We start from the raw sequence: 22,118 nt of genomic DNA, 5'->3' as shown, positions 1-22,118 counted from the left end.
AGTGGTTGCGTCCTTGAGACGTGCAATACGTTGTTGCACGTGCATTCCGGGAAAGAGAAACAGAGCAAATGAATGCCACACAATACTGTTACTTTGGAAAGCTCAACCCCTGCTCTTGCGATCGTTCAAAAAATTAAACGGCTATTGAAACGCATAGCATGCCAAGGCTCACGTCTGCACAACGTCATGAGGCCATTGGGATGGTCCGTGGGGGAATGTGGCCACGACAAGTGGCTGCACATTTCCACTGCCACCGGATCACCATTTCTGCACTGGTGAGACGCTAGCAGAACACAAATGACGTCATCGATCGGCCACGTTCTGGACGTCCACGTGTAACAACGCCAAGACAGGACAGATGGATAAGGGTGACCCATCTTCGCCACAGGTTTCAGACTGCAGTGATGACTGCCCGGACCATCCCAGGACTTCGCCGTATCCACCTCAACACAGTTCGACAACGTTTACGTCATCACGGGATCAGACCACGACGTCCCGTCATACGGCCTATCCTGACACAACGTCATCGACAAGCTCGCCGAATGTGGTGCCGAAATCATGTCCGCAGACCCTTGTTTTGGTGGAGAAATGCTGTTTTTACAGATGAGTCCAGGTTTAACATTTCCCATAGTGATGGCCGTCAACGTGCCTATAGACGCGTGGGAGAACGTTATGCACAGGCCTGTGTCTTGGAGAGGAATCGCTTTGGTGGTGTTTCCGTGATGATTTGGGGTGGAATAACAGCACGCCAAAGAACTCCTTTGGTGATTGTTTAGGGCAACTTAACTGGTGTGGGCTACAGGGATCAGATTCTTCGACCTGTGGCAATTCCTTTTCTGCAACGTCATGGCCCTGGGTTAACATTCCAACAGGACAATGCCCGCCCTCATACCGCAAGGGTTGCTATGGATTTCTTGCAACACCACAACGTTGACTTACTGCCTTGGCCTGCAAATTCACCGGATCTCTTCCCGGTAGAACATGTTTGGGACGAGATGGATCGACGTCTACGCGGTCTTCCTCCTCCGCCAGATAACGTCCTTGACCTTGCAACAGAACTTGAGAGAATCTGGCGTGACATCACACAAGCCTTCCTTGCACGTTTGATAGGCTCTATGCGTCGTCGATGCACTGCTGTTCTCAATGCCGATGGTGGACATACCCGTTATTGAGCTTGTGACATGGTCGTTTGACCCCTGTCCCGCTTGTGGACTCGTGACGTCATTGTGATTGACTTTTCAGTTGAAATTCTCCCGATTTGTTATGGTCTCATGATCCCTCCATTACAGTTTATATGTACCTTTGACATTGTTATCGTACTTATCAACTGGGATAATATTTTGACAATGCACAGTTTCTTTATGTGCCTAGTGTACTTGAGAGAGATTTATCTGTATCATAAATTGTAACTGTGTAATATGTGAGACTAATTGCTTGTTTTCAAATTCGGTGCTATGGCATACTCTCTCTGTGGATAATAGTGCAATAAAGGAGCATGTATTTTAAGAAGGCCATTTAAACTTTGCAATTAAAATGTGTATCTGTGTAGACTTAGTCCCGCTGCTATAAGAGTGAAACAGTGCCAAAACTTGAAAACTGAACTCACTCTATAATAAATTGTAATTTTATATGTGTTACAAATTTGCTGATTTTTAAACTTCGGTGTTATGGCTTTTCTATTTGCAAATATACTGTAATGAAAAAAATGTGCATTTTAAGAAACTACTTTGAACTCGTAACTATGTGTGCAGACTTGGTCTCGTCGCTAAATGGTTGAACAACATGGTTGAAACAATGTCGTTGCGACGTAAAACTTCAACTCATTAATTCATTCATACATATTCATTAATACACGTTACCGCTCATCTCGTTAACAAAGGTGGTGATCTCTGCTTGAGTCTCAAGGTGAAGGACGTGTCGTCCCCTAAGATGGCATAAGTCACGGCCCCTTGTGTAGTTGAACATGTGGCTGTAAAGGTAGTAGCACTGCATCAGAGTCGGGTGGTACAGCACCAGGGTAGCTAACGAGTCGTCCGCGCATCCGACGGAGTAGAGGTCTAAGTGATAGAATGAGAGAGTCAGTGGGTATATATTTGTCGTAGTCAATGGGTACCCGATAGGATCAGGTGACAGCACTATCATTATCATCGTCAACATCACCAGTAGTAGTAGCAGTAGTAGGAGGAGGAGGAGGCGTAGTAGTAGTAGTAGTGATGTTGTTGCAGGAGTTGCATAATTAGTAGTAGTTATATCAGGGTAAACTGCATATCAGGGTCTACTGCTACTGTAATCCATAGTAAGTCTTTACTGTAGATTCTCGTATGATGACCAGAAGCTTTGCTAGAAAAAGATATTGAATTTTTTGCATCAACCACCTCGAATATTTTCCTACCGAGAGGTGTCGGGTCTTCGCAGACGAAGCTGTAGTTTTCGTTGACGTTGGCCCTGGTCCAGGTGGCGTTGACTGAGGTGGTAGCGCCTTCCAACGTCGCACTCACCGGGCTTTCCGGCTCCCATCTGACGCCGACCAGAGGGTAGAAGTCCTCTTTATACTTCCAGGCCCATTTTGTAGGGGTACTTTGCTTCAGGCCAAGCCATATTTTAGATATATTTTCAGCTGTGATATATAAACACAACCATACAGTCACCGCTGAGACTACGCTCATGCAAAAGTTTAAATATATATGTCAGTTAAATTTAATATTTCAGCCATATCTTTACCACAAAATGTAAATATACAGTAATTGCAAATATATTTTGATTACACGAAATCCTAACAACAAAGGACAAAAATAAGGATTATCTCAGATTTTGTTTTAAACTAGTTCCTAGCCATAAGAGAAATATCACTCTAGTTACAAGACATGATAAAATGGATGTCATGCCAATGAAGATAGATCTCAACAATGGCCCGTAAGTAGGTTACGGCATTTCGCGACACCGGCGACAAACAACGTACACTTGGTCCGGTCTAGTAATGTGAGATTTGGCGGTTGCGCAATTTGGAACCAGACCTGGTTCTTAAATATACACTTGTCACCGGAAATCTGATACCGGAAGTAAGCTGGACCCCATCTCTCATATCCCCAAGTTGGAGAGTGCAAAGGATGTCGGGAACCAGCTTAATACCGGAAGTATCCTCTCGCGAGACTTACATGCCCAAAGAACCAAGGTGACCAAGTACCTTTGCTGTCTGCATAGACCTAACTGGATTTACATCATCGCAGGCGATTTTGTACAAACCATGCAGTAATAGCTATATACTTAGTTAAAAAGAAACGCAAACCATGTAAATCTGTGATACGCTGGTGAACATAGAGATTGGCGTTTGCTGATGACCACATGCAAAGAAAATGAAGCGAGTCTTTAAAACGATCACACAAATCATCTATATTCATATCCAGGCGTGTTTCGTGATAGCGTCAATGAGACGTTAGATTGTGTCATTGGTTAACGTCATATTGGAAATGACATTTAAGTATCAAGTATGCAGTCACTCCTTTGCCGGTATCATCAGAACAGAAAACCGACGTTACCGGCTACCTGAGCATCGAACATACGCCACTTACCTTATGTCTTCATGTAATTTCAAACATTTGTTCTATTTGCGTTTCTTTCGGATTTCAGCATACTTTGCACGTCATGTTTCATTACACACATGCACAGTCTCTGCGGTGTATATTTTTTTATTTGCTTCAAAACGTTTTTGAAAGATCGTAGTGGGCCTATCACTTAATTTTTTTCTCACTTTGTAAAATTAACGCAATGTAATGTATTACCTATTCTCTACATGCAAGTTTCACATTGACGTCATGATGAATGTCGAGCGCCAAAGACGTGTCTTAAGAATAAATAATCAAAGCTTGCGAGTATGCAAAAAAAGACCTTGAAAACTCCCGCCTTTTAGTGGAAGAAAGACTATTATTCAAAGCCCGACAATGCGACAAGTGGCCGAAATGTCTTCTTGTAGCATTGACGCGCTGTTATATTTGACAATTTTTGGTGTTTTTTGGCGACAATATCCCTTTAGGATTAGATACATACCAGTAACAATACCTATACTTGTTTGTTTGTGTTTTTGTTGTTTACCTCAGCAATATTCCCGTCATTTATACCGGCGCTTTTACGGGCGCTTCAGAAATCACCAATACCACGCTACGCAACCCGGAAGTGTCTGAATATTACTGGCACGAGTCTGCATATGTTGGCGATCTGTAATTATCGAGTCCGGACTAGTCTGGACTAGTCTGCACAGTCCAGTGATCAACAGCATGAGCATTGATCTACACAATTGGGACACGTGTCAACAAAGTCAGCAAGCCTGACCACCCAATCCCGTTAGTCGCTTCTTACAAGTATGGTTTGCTAAAGACCGATTCTAACCGGCATCTTCAGGGTTCTAAATTGTATGAACTTGACAGATATAATTGTGATAGGTTAGTATAGCTGGTTTATGCAAAATATATATTCAAGGCCACTAAAACTGCAATAATGAATTTAAACCAGAAATATATAAACCAGAACGCTGGTGGAAGTATAGAGATGTGGGAGAGGAAATCTCTGGACCAATATTTTCGTTACAGAACGCGACTATCGATCAGACAAAATCCCGAGGAGACAAAAAAGATCACCTCTTTGTCTGTTGTTAGCGTAGCAGCCCCAGGCTCGCGACATCAACAACCACCAACTCCCACTCCACTTGGGAGTATGTGGTCGTACCTTTCAAAATGTCCATTATCTGCAAGTGAGGGACGACCTTCGGGAAGAAGACGAGGTTGGTGTGGGCGTCCTCACACACGGCGAAGGCGTCAGAGTTGTTCCGTGGGGTGGCGTACACGTAGTAACAGGCGTTGCTGTACAGAATCCCGAAGTCAGACGATGGGTGCTTCTTACACAGGGGGTGATGTGTACCTTGAACTGTAATGACGCCATCATCACCATCATCATCATCATCACCACTCATGAACATTATCATCACCATCATCATCATCACTCTGATCTTTATTAACGTCGTCATCATCATCATCATCATCATCATCATCACCACTCTGAACATTATCATCATCATCATCATTGTCGTCGTCATTATCGCCATCGCCGTTATCGTTGTCGTCGTAGGCGTCACCATCATTATCATAATCATAATCATGTATAATACCGACTGCAGCATTATTTCTGTTGTCAGCAGGTAAAAAAAACCTGAATCTGAATGTCTTGACATACATGTGTATACCACTGGTATACTAGTAATATAACGGGAACTCCATCTCTAAACAGCTAAATCTTCACATTTGATGCGAATAATAAATATTCAGTTTACGAGTCATTCATATTTTTTAAGACATATATTTCGAAGCACACAAGAAGTAGACACAGAGGTAGAACCACGACGAGTAACGTTTAATATACTTCACTCTACTGTAAATACTAAGGTTGAATAGTAAAATACATTGTGATGAGGAACAGAATGGTAATATGCATTTTCTTCGTTCTGTCAACTCAAACATCCAGCAACAATTCCAAACAGTGCTAGCGTAACGCTTCTGGAATTATAGAAATATGGGAGACAACAACCCCGAACCAATATTTTCTTAAGAACGCGACTGTCGATAAAAATAAAACCTGTGGAGACCAAAAATGCGCCTCCCTTGTGTGAACAGATCCTTATGCGGAATATATTCCTCAACAAACATTGCCAAACACTTGCATTAATCTCAGTTGAAAACTCCATGTGAAGCACAAATATTACTTCGAAACCAAGAATTGTACAAATTCATCGTTCAAGCTTATTTCCAAAACGGGTGAATTTGATTTTCATTGAACTACCAAACTTTAAATTAACGTATCTTGAAAAACGGATCCTCTCTGAAGAGCAACGATAATACAGAAACTTACCCTGATGAAGTTGAGTTATGAGCGTTGTAAGTAAAACGATAAGTGAGAGTTTAGCCATTATCTTATAGAAGATACACAATTCGTCAGTGAACTAGACCACCAGAGATGTCCAGGTTAAATGCACGGCAAAGCACTGAAACCAAGCTATGTCAGGGGGCTATACCAATGAAAACACCATAAAGCACCAACGCAATTAACAGGTGATAATGCATTTGTTGTAAACGCAGCGGAACATTGGTTAAAGCGTGATAGCCTTGACTAAACATAGCCATTGACGATAAGCATTAAATGATCCTCAATAACCAGAACACTGACGTTATTTGCTTTGTTAAATTGCTTCTTTTTGTAGTGATTTCAATTGCAGTTTCACGACCTTACGCAGTGGGTAATTCCATTCGATTCATGTGGCAGAGGAGTTAATGAACTCGGTGCTAAACACAAATAACTGACCACGAACAAAGGCTGAAACTGTATTGTAAAAGCTTAAATACGTCCATTTAATGCAACTTACATGTAGTTTTATGACTTGATGTATGCATTCTTCATAACAATGCTCCCATTAGCAAATGTTAATGTGTATAGACAATACACACGTTAAGTCACTTTTGATTATAAGTGCTTGTTTCTTTAAACAATATCGATTAACATTATCATGAGTAAATCCACCTGGTAATTTTGTGTGGGTTGATAATCATTTTACATTGCAAGTAATGGCCATATAGTCGATTTTTTCTTTGAAATTTTGGGCTTTGGGGGGGCAGATTTCTTTTGTTTTTTTTCCAAAACAGTTATGCATTCTGGACATTCTGTTAAGATAAAACACGGCTGTTAAATGGTGTGTTTAATTGATGAAGAAGACATTAATAGCGACATCACACTTAAGAGGATACGTGATTGTTTCAAACACAACAACAGAAATCTGCCATTTTCTAGTACAATATTCCAAAGAAAGATTCGACTATATTTCCATAGTGTCAGTACAAACTTTTGCAAAAAAAAAATGTTTTAGGGTGACTGACAATGAAAAATGACAAGAAATAATTATTCGATCGTGATTTAAGTGGCACGGGTATTATATATACATGTACACCCGGAAAAGGTATTGCAACACCCATTTGTTTATGAGCAATGGCATTTTACTGCATAGTATGGAAACACAATGCTGCCAATTGATGCTCATGGTAATGTATTGTGAAAGGAGTGTGTATTTCAATGGGAGCTTCAATGATTCAATTACTGTTACAAATACTGGTGTAAATTGAGGTAAAACGTACACTCGAAAAATATGGGGTTAGTAAGACGGTACATGGGTTCACACACGTGTAATGCATATTTCATCCTAGGACACGAAAGAAATTTACCACAACAGGTGATAATGTCATTATCGAGTGTATCCTACCCCCGCCAGGATGACCGATTGAAGATACTCTTCCACAGAGTGCATCAGACACTGTATCTGTCTTCGAGGTAGTCTATTCCACTTCTGGTGGAGAGCAAGCTCCAAGTCTGTAAGATTCTTTACTGGTGGAACCCTTCGTGCTTGCCGTGGTAACGTTGGGATTGCTCCCTGGCGTCAGTAATCCGTCTCTACCCGACTTCTGTGGGCCCTAGCGTTGTCATCCATGTACACTGGAATTGTGAGAATAGGGTGATTGTCTATTGACTATTGACTATTTTATTACTCAAAAAACCGCCATCGGTGGTACAAGAGCATATATTAACAACAATTCATGTACAATTCATATGCATGCGTCTTAGATAGACAACTGAATAAATAAATATTTCCTTATACATATATACAGTTCCCTATGCATAAATAAGTGCATATATTATCAGGTAGATAAATACAAACGCTTATTAAAGATTGGCTAGCTTTTTTTGCAACAGCATGAACAAATTTGACAAAAATTTGACAAAAATTTCTCATATCTAGTTGTAGTCGGCGAAAGAACGAAGACTAATTTAGATATGTTGTTAAGACATTTTCTGGTGGATATAAATTGTTCACGATATGAATTTAGTGCTGGACATTTAAGAATATAGTGTAATTCATCACCGATTACATTTAAGTTACAAAGTGTACAATATCTTTCATCTTTCCATCACAACAACCCCCTCCAAGATTTCCCTCTGATATCTTTGGCCAGTAAGATTACCCCTCACAGAGACAAGCTGAAGCTTACAGTCGTAAGACAGACAACCCCACACCATAATCGACCCGCCACCAAATGGAACCTGCTCCAGAATGTTCCTCTGTGCATTTGCCGTGTTTCTACGACGCAATACACTCGCTCTGCCATTGACCATGTACAGAAGAAAACGACTTTCATCAGACCAGTGACCCTTTGTAGCTAAACGTGCGGTTTTGTGTTCATCTGTTTACAGGGATCGTCTTATAGGTCTTCTAGCACGATGTCTCGCAGCTTTCAGTCGGTTTCTGATTGCCGATAGGGTAACTAGTCCCGTTTCAACACCGTACTTCTTGCAAATGGATTACGGCGTTCATTTCCCATCAGAACTGCGTCTTCTCTTGCAGATGTGCACCGGGGTCTACCTGAGCGTTGCCTGTCCCTTACATCTGCTGATTGCTGGTGCTTTCGCTATTTTCCAGGTGTATAGGTATATGTTTGCATGAAATATTTGAAGGGCCTATACTGGGATGCATGAGAAAAGCAAGATTTATTGATGCCAACTTCTTTCTTTTGAATAGCACGACCTTTCGGAGTGTATGTTTGCTCCTTCATCACATGATCCAGGTACTAGTGGAGATTATCGAGGATGTGACAGGACACATTCTAAATAAACGTGACGTCTGTCAGTCAATGTTAGGAGTGGCTTTTTCTTTCGTAAAGGGCAGTTACTCTGGAGAACGGATTAATGGACTGCCGAAAAAGATACGTAGAAATAATCCGTAAAGGCAATTGTTATTTTGTTTTGTAATCAGGTGGTGTGGCAAGTCAAACATACACCCATAAATTCAATTATGAATAAGTGCGTCTACTTGTTGGTCTATACGTTATTTCCTGTCCTTATTCTTAACATGTCCTACTCATAGTAACCTAGGAATTCTGAATATACCAAAAATGTACTTAAGTAAACCACCAGAGATTAATTTCTCTTCTTTTCATGACCTTCAGAAATGATACCGATATTTTCCCCCTGTTACTATGTTTAATGCATTCAAAATTTTTAAGAAATAACGTATTGAAAAATATTGTATCTCCATATTAATGTAATATTGCACGTAATGTCAAATTGTGTCACTTACTCTATATTTTCTTTACTCTGTATGTGGGTCGGAGGCCTAAAATGCAATAAACTTTTTTCTTCTTCTGCTTCTTCTTCTTCCTTTCGTCTTAACTAAAGTAGTCAATGAAGTGATGAAGAGAATGTGATTTATTTTTCCAAAATGGATTAAAAAAACTCTGGACTAGATTTTCTGTGCTAAATTTTCCAGCCCCTCATGTCAAACATTTTTATATTGTCCTCGTTCCAAACCTTTTTATTCCCTATATGTTAAACGTGCAGAGATTTTCGACGTTATAGATTCACAAAATGCACTCTTTCTGAACCCAGCGGTACAATGCTAGACTGACGCGTAGTCTCTGAATATATATAATTGTGATAGAAAGAAACAATTCCTGTTAAATTAAAATGGAGCCCTATTGAGATGTGAGATTCTTTAACCTGAGGAAATCTAGACTTGCTTCATTTAGAGCTTGAACATTGCCAAAAGAGGATAGGCAGACAGTAAATTATTGCGGTTTAGGGACTGGGAGGCAGATTGTACCATGCTCGCAGACTCCCGTTGTTAGTGTTGCTGCAATCCCTGACCCTGCGGAAAGAGAGAATTCAACAGATGTGCTATCATTAACTGATCTCGCTCAGTTTTAAAGTACCCATTGTGTCTCTCTATACGGGATGCCATTGCAGAGAACTTGTATGTGTGTGTACATGTGGGTGTGTGTACATGTGTGTATACATATATCTGTGTATAGGTATCTATATTTGTCTATGTATATGTATATATGTGTCTATATATATGTGTGTATATATGTGTATGTATGTATATGTGTGTATATGTATGTTTGTCTAGTATGTATATGTGTCCTTGTATGTGTGTATATGCATGTGTGTCTGTGTATGCGTGTATATATGTGTATGTGTGTCTATGTATCTATGTGTGTCTATATGTGTGTATATGTATACGTGTGTCTATGTGTGGCCGTATGTATGTGTGTGTATGTATATGAGTGTGTATGTATATGTCTGTCTATGTCTATGTGTGTTTATGTATGTCTGTGTCTATGTATGATGGTTTATGTGTGTGTATATGTATCTATTACCCTGTTCGCATGCACCTGATTTACATATGTGAGTATATTTACATATATGCAAACCTACACATATGTGTAGATGTAAATTTACTGTGCGTTCGCATGACAGACAAGCAAGGTACGTAAATAGGGTATGTAAAAATTATTTTCAGTCAAGTATTCAGGTAGTCACCATGGTGGGACGATATGATTAGATCAGGCGACGACAAAGATTGGTATGACAATTTTAGAACGACTAATGATGGATTTGAGTTGGTTCATACCAAAGTGGAAGAGTATCCCAAAAGAAATCCTTTAGATACAAGAAAACGGTTGCCATTGATTTGTAACTGGCTTGCCTCAACCGCAGAATACAGAATAGTTGCAATTTGGAGTTGGTAAACCAACGGTCATTGATTGTATTAATGTTTGTTAAGTTCTTGTTCGTGGTTTTCCTTAAACATGAAGATATCCGAGACGTCATTCAAGGTTTCAAGAAAAAGTGGAATTTTCCAAACTGTACGGGAGCAAAAGGTGGCTGCCACATTGCCATAATGGGTCCTCAAGAGTCCCACGGGGACTAACTGAATAGAAAAGGGTGGCACTCACTGATACTTCAAGGAATATGTGCTCACAAGTATGTGTTCAGAGGCATTAACATTGGTTGGCCTGGTTGTGTCCTCGACGCAAGAATTTTTTCAAAGTTTGAGATCTTTTGTCGAGGTGAAGAATCTTCCTAATTTTGCTCACCAACAGTGGTCCCTTCCAGGTTAACCTCGAATTTTTCATCCTAAGATCATGGCTTCTCAAACCTTATTCTCACAGAGATATGCTTTCAGATGAACAAAAAGTTACCAATTACAGACTTGTAAGTCGTGCAAGAATGCAGTTTACTGCAGTATCATTACCGCATGTGCATGTGGAATACATAACCAGTGATGATGAGTGGGATGAGCACCAGGACGAGGAGGAACCTGGGGATCCCAAGGACGATGCTACACCCTGTCGATCAGGTCACCAGGTCCATCAAGATCTCATGCAGGCATTTGCAGCGAACATGATATAGTTTCATCTGTTACAAGAACCTTAAATTGTCTTCCAGTAGAAATGTGACTATAAAAATAACGAATGAAGAAGAGACACACATGGGGGTCTATCCCCATCCGTTTTCAGCTTGTTCACAAACACAATGTTTGTACAGAAATTGTGTTGCTAGTTGTTTTTTGACAAATAAAAGTGAACACAGCTATCAGCTACACATGAGCGTTAATCAAGCACAACCACATTTTAAGCGAACATGTGATCCAATGCTTTTGAGATTTTGTGTGAAGCACGTGCTTTTCCATTCCAGTGATAGGGTTTAATGGTCCGTTTAGACCAAAATTATAAAAATCGGATGTCAGTCTCAAATAATTCTTTCCATTCATTTTCTTATATTCAACTTAAGTCACTCTGTAAGTTAGCAACTTGTCTGCTGACTTATTATCTAACGGATATAACCCATAAAGTGTAATCGCTGAATTGACGTTACAAGGTTAACAATCACTTTACAGTTACTTATCAACATAAGTCTAGGTATGGTACTATTGATTATCAGATACTGCTGTCATATGTTTCTGGTGTTAGGAGTTGAAACAGAATATATTAACTCCTGAGTTTAATAACGCGTTAGAGTCATGGCTCGACAATATCGTCATGATGACAGCGCTGACAATAAGACAGTATGTTACCAATTTATTTTACAAAATGGGTTATATAACAAAAGTCCTCATCTTTCAGATTGGAATGATACCTTGTGAGTCTGACTTCTGATGTTTAAACATCAAAATATATATTGTTTTGTTAAAAAGAAGAAATAACTTGGAATACACACCCGTGTATGTGTAAATATACATTTACATTACCTCCAGACCACATGCAAATATGCTCTCCTTGTGTAAAGATACCCATGTGTTTAGATGCGTTCGCATGACACGTTTACAAACGTGTGTATGTTTTACATGGCTTTTAAATTAGCTCACGTGTGTAAACTGGTGCATGTATGTATGTTTTATGTGTGTCTATGTATATAATTTCATAAATAAAGAAGTGAGCATAATGTATCTTCTCGGGATGGGAAGATGCCGAAATTAAGTCATAACAAAACCAGAGAGTGAGCAATCTACCGTTGTTGACGAAACTTTCGGATGTATTTATAACTGATCATTATTGCACTTACACAGCACATTCCTTTGGATACGCAATGACAATTCCTAAACAAAATAGTATGCCGAATGCTACACCATCATGTGTGTAGCAAAAACGTTTTTAGTGCAGCCCTATAAAAAACGTTAATAGTGCAGCCAGCCCTTCAAATTGTAGGCGCTCAGCCATAGGTATCACTTCGCCATGTGTTTCTAATGATCTCAGTACATTATGGCGTGGTTGGACGCGCTAACGAACCTGATGTGTCAGTTAAATTACGAAACCATTAAAATACTTGTGAAATTATTCTGTCATTAGATACCCAATACCAAATATTCACGAATGAATGAATGAATGCATGTCCTTATTTCCTCCACATTTCAATCCGAAGATCATTTACATATATACATCAAATATTTACAACAACATATTCACAAGGCGGATGTACACATGTACAGAGCAATGACAAGGAAGGATCTACAATACACACTTGAGTGAGGATACCATGGAATACAGGTATTTACAAAATAGGATAATCATACATCGCCATGACATTTCATCTATGTGTTCGGTAACAGGTATTTCACCTCCAGAAAAGAGACAGCATTTCATCTTCTGCCAGTAATTCTATTTGTACAGACACATTGACATGAAAAAAGATCTAAAAGTTAAAATACTTGTGAAATTATTCTTATCATTAGATGCCCTTTACCAAATATTTACGCATGTATGCAATATATGACAAACCCATACCCTGGTCATACGAGATTTCAATGGTATTCACACCATTTACATGTGTTACACATGCTAGAAAACATGAAAACAATGGCCAGATTCACACACCTTTGAAACACATGTAAATGCAGAGTTGAGTGTTCGTTTTTTTCAACACCTCTGTAAACGTGTGTAAATCTGACAGTAGATTTTAAACGTTGTTAATATGGCCGCCGGATGAACCGTACATTGGCTAAGGTAAGTACATTGAGGAAATATTGTTCCTACATGTGATGATGGAGAGCGGAAGGTAAGTGGATAGATTACCAAACGCATTAGTTTCACCTCTTTTGTCTCTTCTCTGTATTTCAGTGTCTATCGACATCGGCGTTTAAATGATTCGAACTATTTTCAAAAGTTATTAAAATGTATAGTTTACAAATATGGACGTTACATTTGATCTTTCAGTCGTAAGAATATCATTGTAACGTACCACTTTATTTTGAAAATATAACTAAACAAAAATAGCTCCATCAACACAAGCACAACAGGGGCAGTGGGGTATCCTAGTGGTTAAGGCGTTCGCTCGTAACGATGAAGACCCGGGTTCGATTCCCCACATGGGTACAATATGTGAAGCCCATTACTGGTGTCCCCGTCGTGATGTTGCTGGAATATTGCTGAAAGCGGCTTAAAACCAAACTCACTCACTCACTCAAACATAACAACAGTGTTCTATATCGGGATGCAAACTACAAAATGTACCAAACAGGCACAATTGAAATTTCTGAACAAAATTCAAGGTTACATCAAAATCGGTTATTAATCATGAAAACTACCCAGAAAACCACCCACAGATTCTTTTCCAGATTTCTTTAAAGAAATTGGCCAATTTCTCCCAGAATGATTTTGGCAGGTGTTGAATGTCCTCCCCAAGTTTCATGATAAATCTTTCAGCATCTTTCTGAGTTCCGTGACTGCTGTATCGATAATCATCCATAACGGTACTTTCATATTTGTCCACATTTGTGTCACACAACAGCGACACAGCGGTTCCTGAATGTGAGACAACACTGCAGACAAAATCCACCAAGTCACAAAAACCACCACAGGAATCGAGATCTGTGGTACATTCCTTAACAGCCGTGTAGGCCCCGCAGCCAACTTCCCTAATAGCAGTTAAAACAGCACGTTTCTGTCTGGAGTGCTCTGCGTCTGAAAACACAAATATGATACATAATACAATGAATCTGAGATCGATTGCATGACGTTTTGATCTGATATTTTGGTTGGTTTGCTGTTTAACGCCGCACTCAGCAATATTTCAGCTATGTGGCAGATGTCTCTAAATAATCGAGTCTGGACGAGACAATCCAGTGATCAACAGAATGAGCACCGATCAACGCAATTGCAACATGATGACATGTGTCCACCAAGTCAGCGAACCTGACCACCCGACACCATTAGTCGCCTCTTACGTCAAGCATGGGTTACTGAACACTAATTCTCTTCATGGGTCCTTCCTTCTCTGTATGTAACATGTACTATTGAGTGGGTGAGTGAGTGAGGGAGTGTGGGAGTGAGTGAGTGAGTGGATGTGAGTGAGTGGGTGAGTGGGTCGGTGGGTGGGTGGGTGAGTGAGTGAGTGGTGGAGTGAGTGAGTGAGTGAGTGGGTGGATGGTGGAGTGAGTGAGTGAGTGAGTGAGTGGGTGGTGAGTGGAGTGAGTGAGTGAGAGTGGGTCGGTGGGTGGGTGAGTGAGGTGAGTGAGTGGGTGAGTGTGAGTGAGTGGGTGGGTGGGTGAGTGAGTGAGTGGAGTGAGTGAGTGAGTGAGTGAGTGGTGAGTGAGTGGAGGGAGTGGGTGAGGGAGAGGGAGGAGGGAGGGAGGGAGGGAGGGAGTGGCTCGGTGGGTGAGTGAGTGAGTGAGTGGAGTGAGTGAGTGAGTGAGTGGGTGGGTGAGTGAGTGAGTGAGTGAGTGAGTGAGTGAGGGAAGGAGGGAGGGAGGGAGGGAGGGGTGGGTGAGTGGGTCGGTGGGTGAGTGAGTGAGTGAGTGAGTGAGTGAGTGAGTTAGTGAAGTGAGTGAGTGGGTGAGTGAGGGACGGAGGGAGTTGATGAGTGAGTGAGTGAGTAAGTGAGTGGTGAGTGAGATTTGAGTGAGTGAGTGACTGGGCTGGTGGGAGAGCTTGAGTGAGTTTTGAGTGGGTGAGTGAGTGCAATACATGTATTGTGAAAGAGGCGTAAGTGTACGTACGTCCTTGCCTGTCGTCAGCGTCATTTGCGAGAGGCACTCCGACTGAGGCAGGTGTCAGCACGCCCACCAGCACCAGATAAAACAGCACAGGTCTCATGTTCTTTATCTGCTAAAACATTAAATATATTATCTTTAAATCGTAAATTATATTGCATTGTTATTCCATTTGAACGTTAAGTTTCATACTTAGGGACACAGCACGATACTCACATGGTGCTGTGTACTACCAGAGAGTCAAGCCAAACACGTTAATTCATCAGGTTTACAATAGCTCAGCAAACAGGTCAGTCTCATAATGACAATAACGACGCTCCCATACCTCCAAACACCATTCCTTGTGATAATGATAACACTCCTATACCTTCAACCACCGCTCCTTGTGATAATGATAACACTCCCATACCTCCAAACACCATTCCATGTGATAATGATAACCACCACTCCTTGTGATAATGATAACACACCCACACATCCAACCACCGCTCCTTGTGATAATGATAACTATCCAATACTTCCAACCACCTCTCCTTGTGATAATGATAACACTCCCATACCTCCAAATACCGCTCCTTGTGATAATGATAACACTCCCATACCTCCAACCGCCACTCCTTGTGATAATGATAACATTTCATACCCAACAACCACCACTCCTTGTTGATAATGATATCACTCCCACCACCATCTCCAACCACCAATCCCACCACTCCTTGTGATAATGATAACACTCCCATACCTCCACATACCAATCCCTGTGATAATGACAACACGTCCATAATTACAACAACCGCTCCTTGTGATAATGAAAACACTCTGATATTTTCAACCGCCACTCTTTGTGATAATGATAACACTCCCATACCTCCAACCACCGCTCTTTGTAATAAAGATAACACTCTCATACCTCCACTACCACTACCTATGATAATGATAACACTCCCATACCTCCAACTACCACTACCTATGATAATGATAACACTCCCATACCTCCAACTACCACTACCTGTGATAATGATAACACTACCATACCTCCAACTACCACTACCTGTGATAATGATAACACTACCATACCTCCAACTACCACTACCTATGATAATGATAACACTCCCATACCTCCAACTACCACTACCTATGATAATGATAACACTACTACCATACCTCCAACTACCACTACCTGTGATAATGATAACACTACCATACCTCCAACTACCACTACCTGTGATAATGATAACACTACCATACCTCCAACTACCACTACCTATGATAATGATAACACTCCCATACCTCCAACTACCACTACCTGTGATAATGATAACACTACCATACCTCCAACTACCACTACCTGTGATAATGATAACACTACCATACCTCCAACTACCACTACCTATGATAATGATAACACTACCATACCTCCAACTACCACTACCTATGATAATGATAACACTACCCATACCTCCAACTACCACTACCTATGATAATGATAACACTACCATACCTCCAACTACCACTACCTATGATAATGATAACACTACCATACCTCCAACTACCACTACCTATGATAATGATAACACTACCATACCTCCAACTACCACTACCACTGTGATAATGATAACACTACCATACCTCCAACTACCACTACCTATGATAATGATAACACTACCATACCTCCAACTACCACTACCTATGATAATGATAACACTACCATACCTCCAACTACCACTACCTATGATAATGATAACACTACCATACCTCCAACTACCACTACCTATGATAATGATAACACTACCATACCTCCAACTACCACTACCTGTGATAATGATAACACTACCATACCTCCACTACCACTACCTATGATAATGATAACACTACCATACCTCCAACTACCACTACCTATGATAATGATAACACTACCATACCTCCAACTACCACTACCTGTGATAATGATAACACTGCCATACCTCAACTACCCACTACCATACCTCCAACTACTACTACCTGTGATAATGATAACACTCCCATACCTCCAACTACCACTACCTCTGATAATGATAACACTACCATACCTCCAACTACCACTATCTATGATAATGATAACACTACCATACCTCCAACTACTACTACCTGTGATAATGATAACACTACCATACCTCCAACTACCACTACCTGTGATAATGATAACACTACCATACCTCCAACTACCACTACCTGTGATAATGATAACACTACCATACCTCCAACTACCACTACCTATGATAATGATAACACTCCCATACCTCCAACTACTACTACTACCTATGATAATGATAACACTACCATACCTCCACTACCACTACCTGTGATAATGATAACACTACCATACCTCCAACTACCACTACCTGTGATAATGATAACACTACCATACCTCCAACTACCACTACCTGTGATAATGATAACACTACCATACCTCCAACTACCACTACCTGATAATGATAACATACCATACCTCCCACTACCACTACCTCTGATAATGATAACACTACCATACCTCCAACTACTACTACCTACCTGTGATAATGATAACACTACCACACCTCCAACTACCACTACCTCTGATAATGATAACACTACCATACACTACCATACCTCCAACTACCACTACCTCTGATAATGATAACACTTCCATACCTCCAACTACCACTACCTGTGATAATGATAACACTACCATACCTCCAACTACCACTACCTATGATAATGATAACACTACCATACCTCCAACTACCACTACCTATGATAATGATAACACTACCATACCTCCAACTACCACTACCTGTGATAATGATAACACTACCATACCTCCACTACCACTACCTATGATAATGATAACACTACCATACCTCCAACTACCACTACCTCTGATAATGATAACACTACCATACCTCCAACTACCACTACTACCACTATGATAATGATAACACTACCATACCTACCAACTACCACTACCTATGATAATGATAACACTACCATACCTCCAACTACCACTACCTCTGATAATGATAACACTACCATACCTCCAACTACCACTACCTGTGATAATGATAACACTACCATAAACTACTACCATACCTCCAACTACCACTACCTAGATGATAACTAATGATAACACTACCATACTCCAACTACCACTACCTGTGATAATGATAACACTACCATACCTCCAACTACCACTACCTGTGATAATGATAACACTCCCATACCTCCAACTACTACTGTGACCTGTGATAATGATAACTACCTACCTAACACCTACCTCTACCTATAATGACCACTACCATACCTCCAACTACCACTACCTCTGATAATGATAACACTACCATACCATGCCTCCAACTACCACTACCTGTGATAATGATAACACTACCATACCTCCAACTACCACTACCTGTGATAATGATAACACTCCCATACCTCCAACTACCACTACCTATGATAATGATAACACTCCCATACCTCCAACTACCACTACCTATGATAATGATAACACTACCATACCGTCAACCACCACTACCTAGGAGTGGATGAGATGAGTTTAGTTTTACGCCACACTCATGATATTGATGATATTCCAGCTATATGGCGGCGGTCTGTAATAATAATCAAGTCTGGATCAGACAATCCAGCAGGATCATCGATCTGCGCACTGGGAACCGGACATGTGTCAACCGATGATATGTGTCAACCAAGTCAGCCAGCCTCCACCACCCCGATACCGATTAGTAACACTCTAACGACAACTACATAGTCGCCAAGTACCTTACCACTACCGATGGTTGCTGAAGACCAATTCTACCTCCATCTTCACTACGGGCCCCACTACCTATGATAATGATAACACTCCCATACCTCCAACTACCACTACCAATGATAATGATAACACTACCATACCTCCAACTACCACTACCTGTGATAATGATAACACTACCATACCTCCAACTGCCACTACCAATGATAATGATAACACTCCCATACCTCCAACTACCACTACCTGTGATAATGATAACACTACCACTACCTCCAACTACCACTACCATGTGATAATGATAACACTACCACACCTCCAACTGCCACTACCAATGATAATGATAACACTCCCATACCTCCAACTACCACTACCAATGATAATGATAACACTTCCATACCTCCAAGTACCACTACCTGTGATGATGATAACACTACCACACCTCCAACTGCCACTACCAATGATAATGATAACTCTCCCCTACCTCTAGCTCCAACGACATCCCCACCGCCACTTTCACATTTACCTACGTTTCTATTTTAGGACATGATGTAACACCGCTTTCAGCAACATTTAAATGCCGCAAGTGACAAAGAGACGCCCAGTTCTATACAAGTTTACTGTTTCCATATCGACACAATTAATACACTGTATGGCAACACTGTGTCTATATTTAGTTCCAACTCAAGGACAGCCCTGAAACGAATCACGTGGATCCCTCTAAATATATAGCTTGGTCATAAGGAGCAGAATATTAAGCGAATAAGCAAAGGAGAGTCTCTACAGAGAAGTCTCTGTCTCGAATAGTTACCACAATGATTCTTAACACATGTCAGTGTTGAATTACCCTCTTCCTTACTATCAAAACGTTTTCTGGTAGACTAGACTTCCTGCTAGTCTCTGATATGAACATATTTTACAGATAAAATGGTTTCAAAATTATGCGCATAATATATAGTGCCTAGAGACTTTCTCAATTTCCAGAAACTGTGGTAATCTGGACTTGCCACATATTCTATATTTACATGGGCTGCAATGGTTATATTTGTTTCAAGGTCTGTATGACAGACTACGCAATTGGGATACGATGATATGTGTCAACCAAGTCAGCGAGTCTCTTAGGACAATGCATGGGCTAACCCGCATTTTCACGGGTCCTTTGCTGTATGTACTATTTACCATATTCACAGTAACCGCCACAGATATTCTTTGAACATATGGTTAAACAACTCACAGACTTTGTGCACTGATGCATGACTCGTGGTGCATGTCAAACGTATCAAGTACACTGTTCAAGATTTGTGGGGTGGCTATGCATTGACCGCGCGATGTAGTCTAAACTGTCAATTCCGCGAAATTTGCACCAAGCGAAAAAAAACAGAGAAAGTACGTTTACGGTAATACCGACTAAAGGGTCAAACGTATCAAGTACACTGTTCAAGATTTGTGGGGTGACCATGGAGTCGGTACTACAGGGTCAAACGTATCAAGTATACTGTTCAAGATTTGTTGGGTGACCATGGAGACGGTACTACAGGGTCAAACGTATCAAGTACACTGTTCAAGATTTGTGGGGTGACCATGGAGACGGTACTACAGGGTCAAACGTATCAAGTACACTGTTCAAGATTTGTGGGGTGACCATGGAGACGGTACTACAGGGTCACAGGGTCCATACGGTATCAAACGTATCAAGTACACTGTTCAAGATTTGTGTGTGGAGTCGGTACTATTCTCCGTATCATGTAATATTCCAGAAACCTATGTTGGACCAGGAGAGGTGACAAAAAACATCAGGCAATTCAATGATTTACTTGCTTACACGACCCACACCGACTGCATGGTTCGACTGGTTCAATCACTGGATTGTCTAGTCCAGACGTATTAATAATTTAATATACAGACCGCCTTCTTATAGCTGGAATATTGATTAAAATGCGTTTAGCAAACGACAAATACCTTATAACCACACAGTTTATACCTTATGTTATAATAAATTGAACGTCATATTCAGTTATTGCTACTGAAATACATACCTGACTTTACCGCGACCAAACTGATGCAGATTGAAAACCGAAAGTGGTTTGTATTTGAGGGCGCTTTGCAGTTTTGTGTGGCGTAGCTAAAAATAGAACATGGGCCAGTCCGACATGACATCAGGAATTGCCTTTCACAACAGTTGCTTGGTAACGTGTGCAAGACTGCCAAAGTGCATTTGTGTATACACGTATGAGAAAGAGAGAAGAGGAGTTTGAGGGTAGGGATATGGTGTGTATGGGGGTGGGGGAGACTGAGAGACCGAGTGAGGAGTGAGAGAGACGAACTGTCTGAATATGTATGCATCTACACATACGCGAATGTTAAATAACATTGAAGGATGTATTTTTCTGTCTTGCATTCATGGAAGTATGGTTGTGAAAATAGCACCTGGATAAAACCGGTAAAATTTCAAGATCGTATATGGCAGATCGTATCCTATGTTGGCAGAGAGCAGATAACAATTTTGGGGCACATTTTACAATTGAGTACAAATTGCAACAAATGTGTAGTGTTTGCATTCTTGAAGCAGTGTGTAAACTTGCAAGTATTTGTGCGTGTGTACGTGTGCAAGTCCCTTTTGGTGTACCTGCGTGTGTATCATGGTACCCATCACCATGTGTATCATAGTTCCCATCACCACGTGTATCATGGTACCCATCACCATGTGTATCATAGTTCCCATCACCACGTGTCTATCATAGTACCCATCACCATGTATGTATCCTAGTACCCATCACCATGTATGTATCCTAGTACCCATCACCATGTATGTATCATAGTACCCATCACCATGTATGTATCATAGTACACATCACCATGTATGTATCATAGTACACACCACCATGTATGTATCATAGTACCCATCACCATGTATGTATCATAGTACCCATCACCATGTATGTATCATAGCACCCATCACCACGTATGTATCATAGTGCACATCGT

General features: G+C 40.7%; 2 protein-coding genes across 5 annotated transcripts; both read right to left on the bottom strand.

Annotated features, from left to right (window-relative positions):
- Positions 1-1,845: 1,845 nt before the first annotated feature.
- Positions 1,846-5,953, bottom strand: LOC124262521 (lymphocyte antigen 75-like). Its single transcript, XM_046697029.1, has 4 exons — positions 5,896-5,953; positions 4,720-4,917; positions 2,393-2,617; positions 1,846-2,057 (listed from the first exon to the last, which is right to left on the bottom strand). Exons 1-4 carry the CDS (start codon positions 5,951-5,953, stop codon positions 1,846-1,848), a joined length of 693 nt encoding a protein of 230 aa, XP_046552985.1.
- Positions 5,954-13,258: 7,305 nt separating this feature from the next.
- On the bottom strand, positions 13,259-21,267 carry LOC124262516. Of its 4 annotated transcripts, none has more exons than XM_046697027.1 (3): positions 21,170-21,267; positions 15,359-15,467; positions 13,259-14,324 (listed from the first exon to the last, which is right to left on the bottom strand). In XM_046697027.1, the coding sequence occupies exons 2-3, from the start codon at positions 15,453-15,455 to the stop codon at positions 13,945-13,947; spliced, it is 477 nt and encodes a 158-aa protein (XP_046552983.1). In that variant the 5' UTR covers positions 15,456-15,467; positions 21,170-21,267; the 3' UTR covers positions 13,259-13,944. The 4 variants fall into 4 exon arrangements, with proteins under 4 accessions (XP_046552983.1, XP_046552982.1, XP_046552981.1 ...); XM_046697026.1 differs by having other exon boundaries at positions 15,359-15,464; positions 21,170-21,257; XM_046697025.1 differs by lacking the exon at positions 21,170-21,267 and adding an exon at positions 19,618-19,727 and having other exon boundaries at positions 15,359-15,464.
- Between the last annotated feature and the right edge of the window lie 851 nt (positions 21,268-22,118).

This window comes from Haliotis rubra, unplaced genomic scaffold, assembly GCF_003918875.1.
Source record: "Haliotis rubra isolate DU_JTF1 unplaced genomic scaffold, ASM391887v1 Scf842, whole genome shotgun sequence".
In the NCBI taxonomy this organism is placed as follows: Eukaryota; Metazoa; Mollusca; class Gastropoda; order Lepetellida; family Haliotidae; genus Haliotis; species Haliotis rubra.
This window is presented reverse-complemented; position numbering and strand designations above follow the sequence as displayed.

What these genes read in the sequence shown, in the direction of transcription:
- LOC124262516 (XM_046697024.1), bottom strand. An exon ending in CGCTGACGACAGGCAAGGAC is followed by an intron (nt 14,325 to 15,358) that starts GTACGTACACTT and finishes TTGTGTTTTCAG; the next exon opens with ACGCAGAGCACTCCAGACAG.
- LOC124262521 (XM_046697029.1), bottom strand. Translation starts at nt 5,953, where the DNA reads ATGGCTAAACTCTCACTTATCGTTTTACTTACAACGCTCATAACTCAA. An exon ending in GATAATGGACATTTTGAAAG is followed by an intron (nt 2,618 to 4,719) that starts GTACGACCACAT and finishes TATATATCACAG; the next exon opens with CTGAAAATATATCTAAAATA. An exon ending in CGAAGACCCGACACCTCTCG is followed by an intron (nt 2,058 to 2,392) that starts GTAGGAAAATAT and finishes TCTATCACTTAG; the next exon opens with ACCTCTACTCCGTCGGATGC.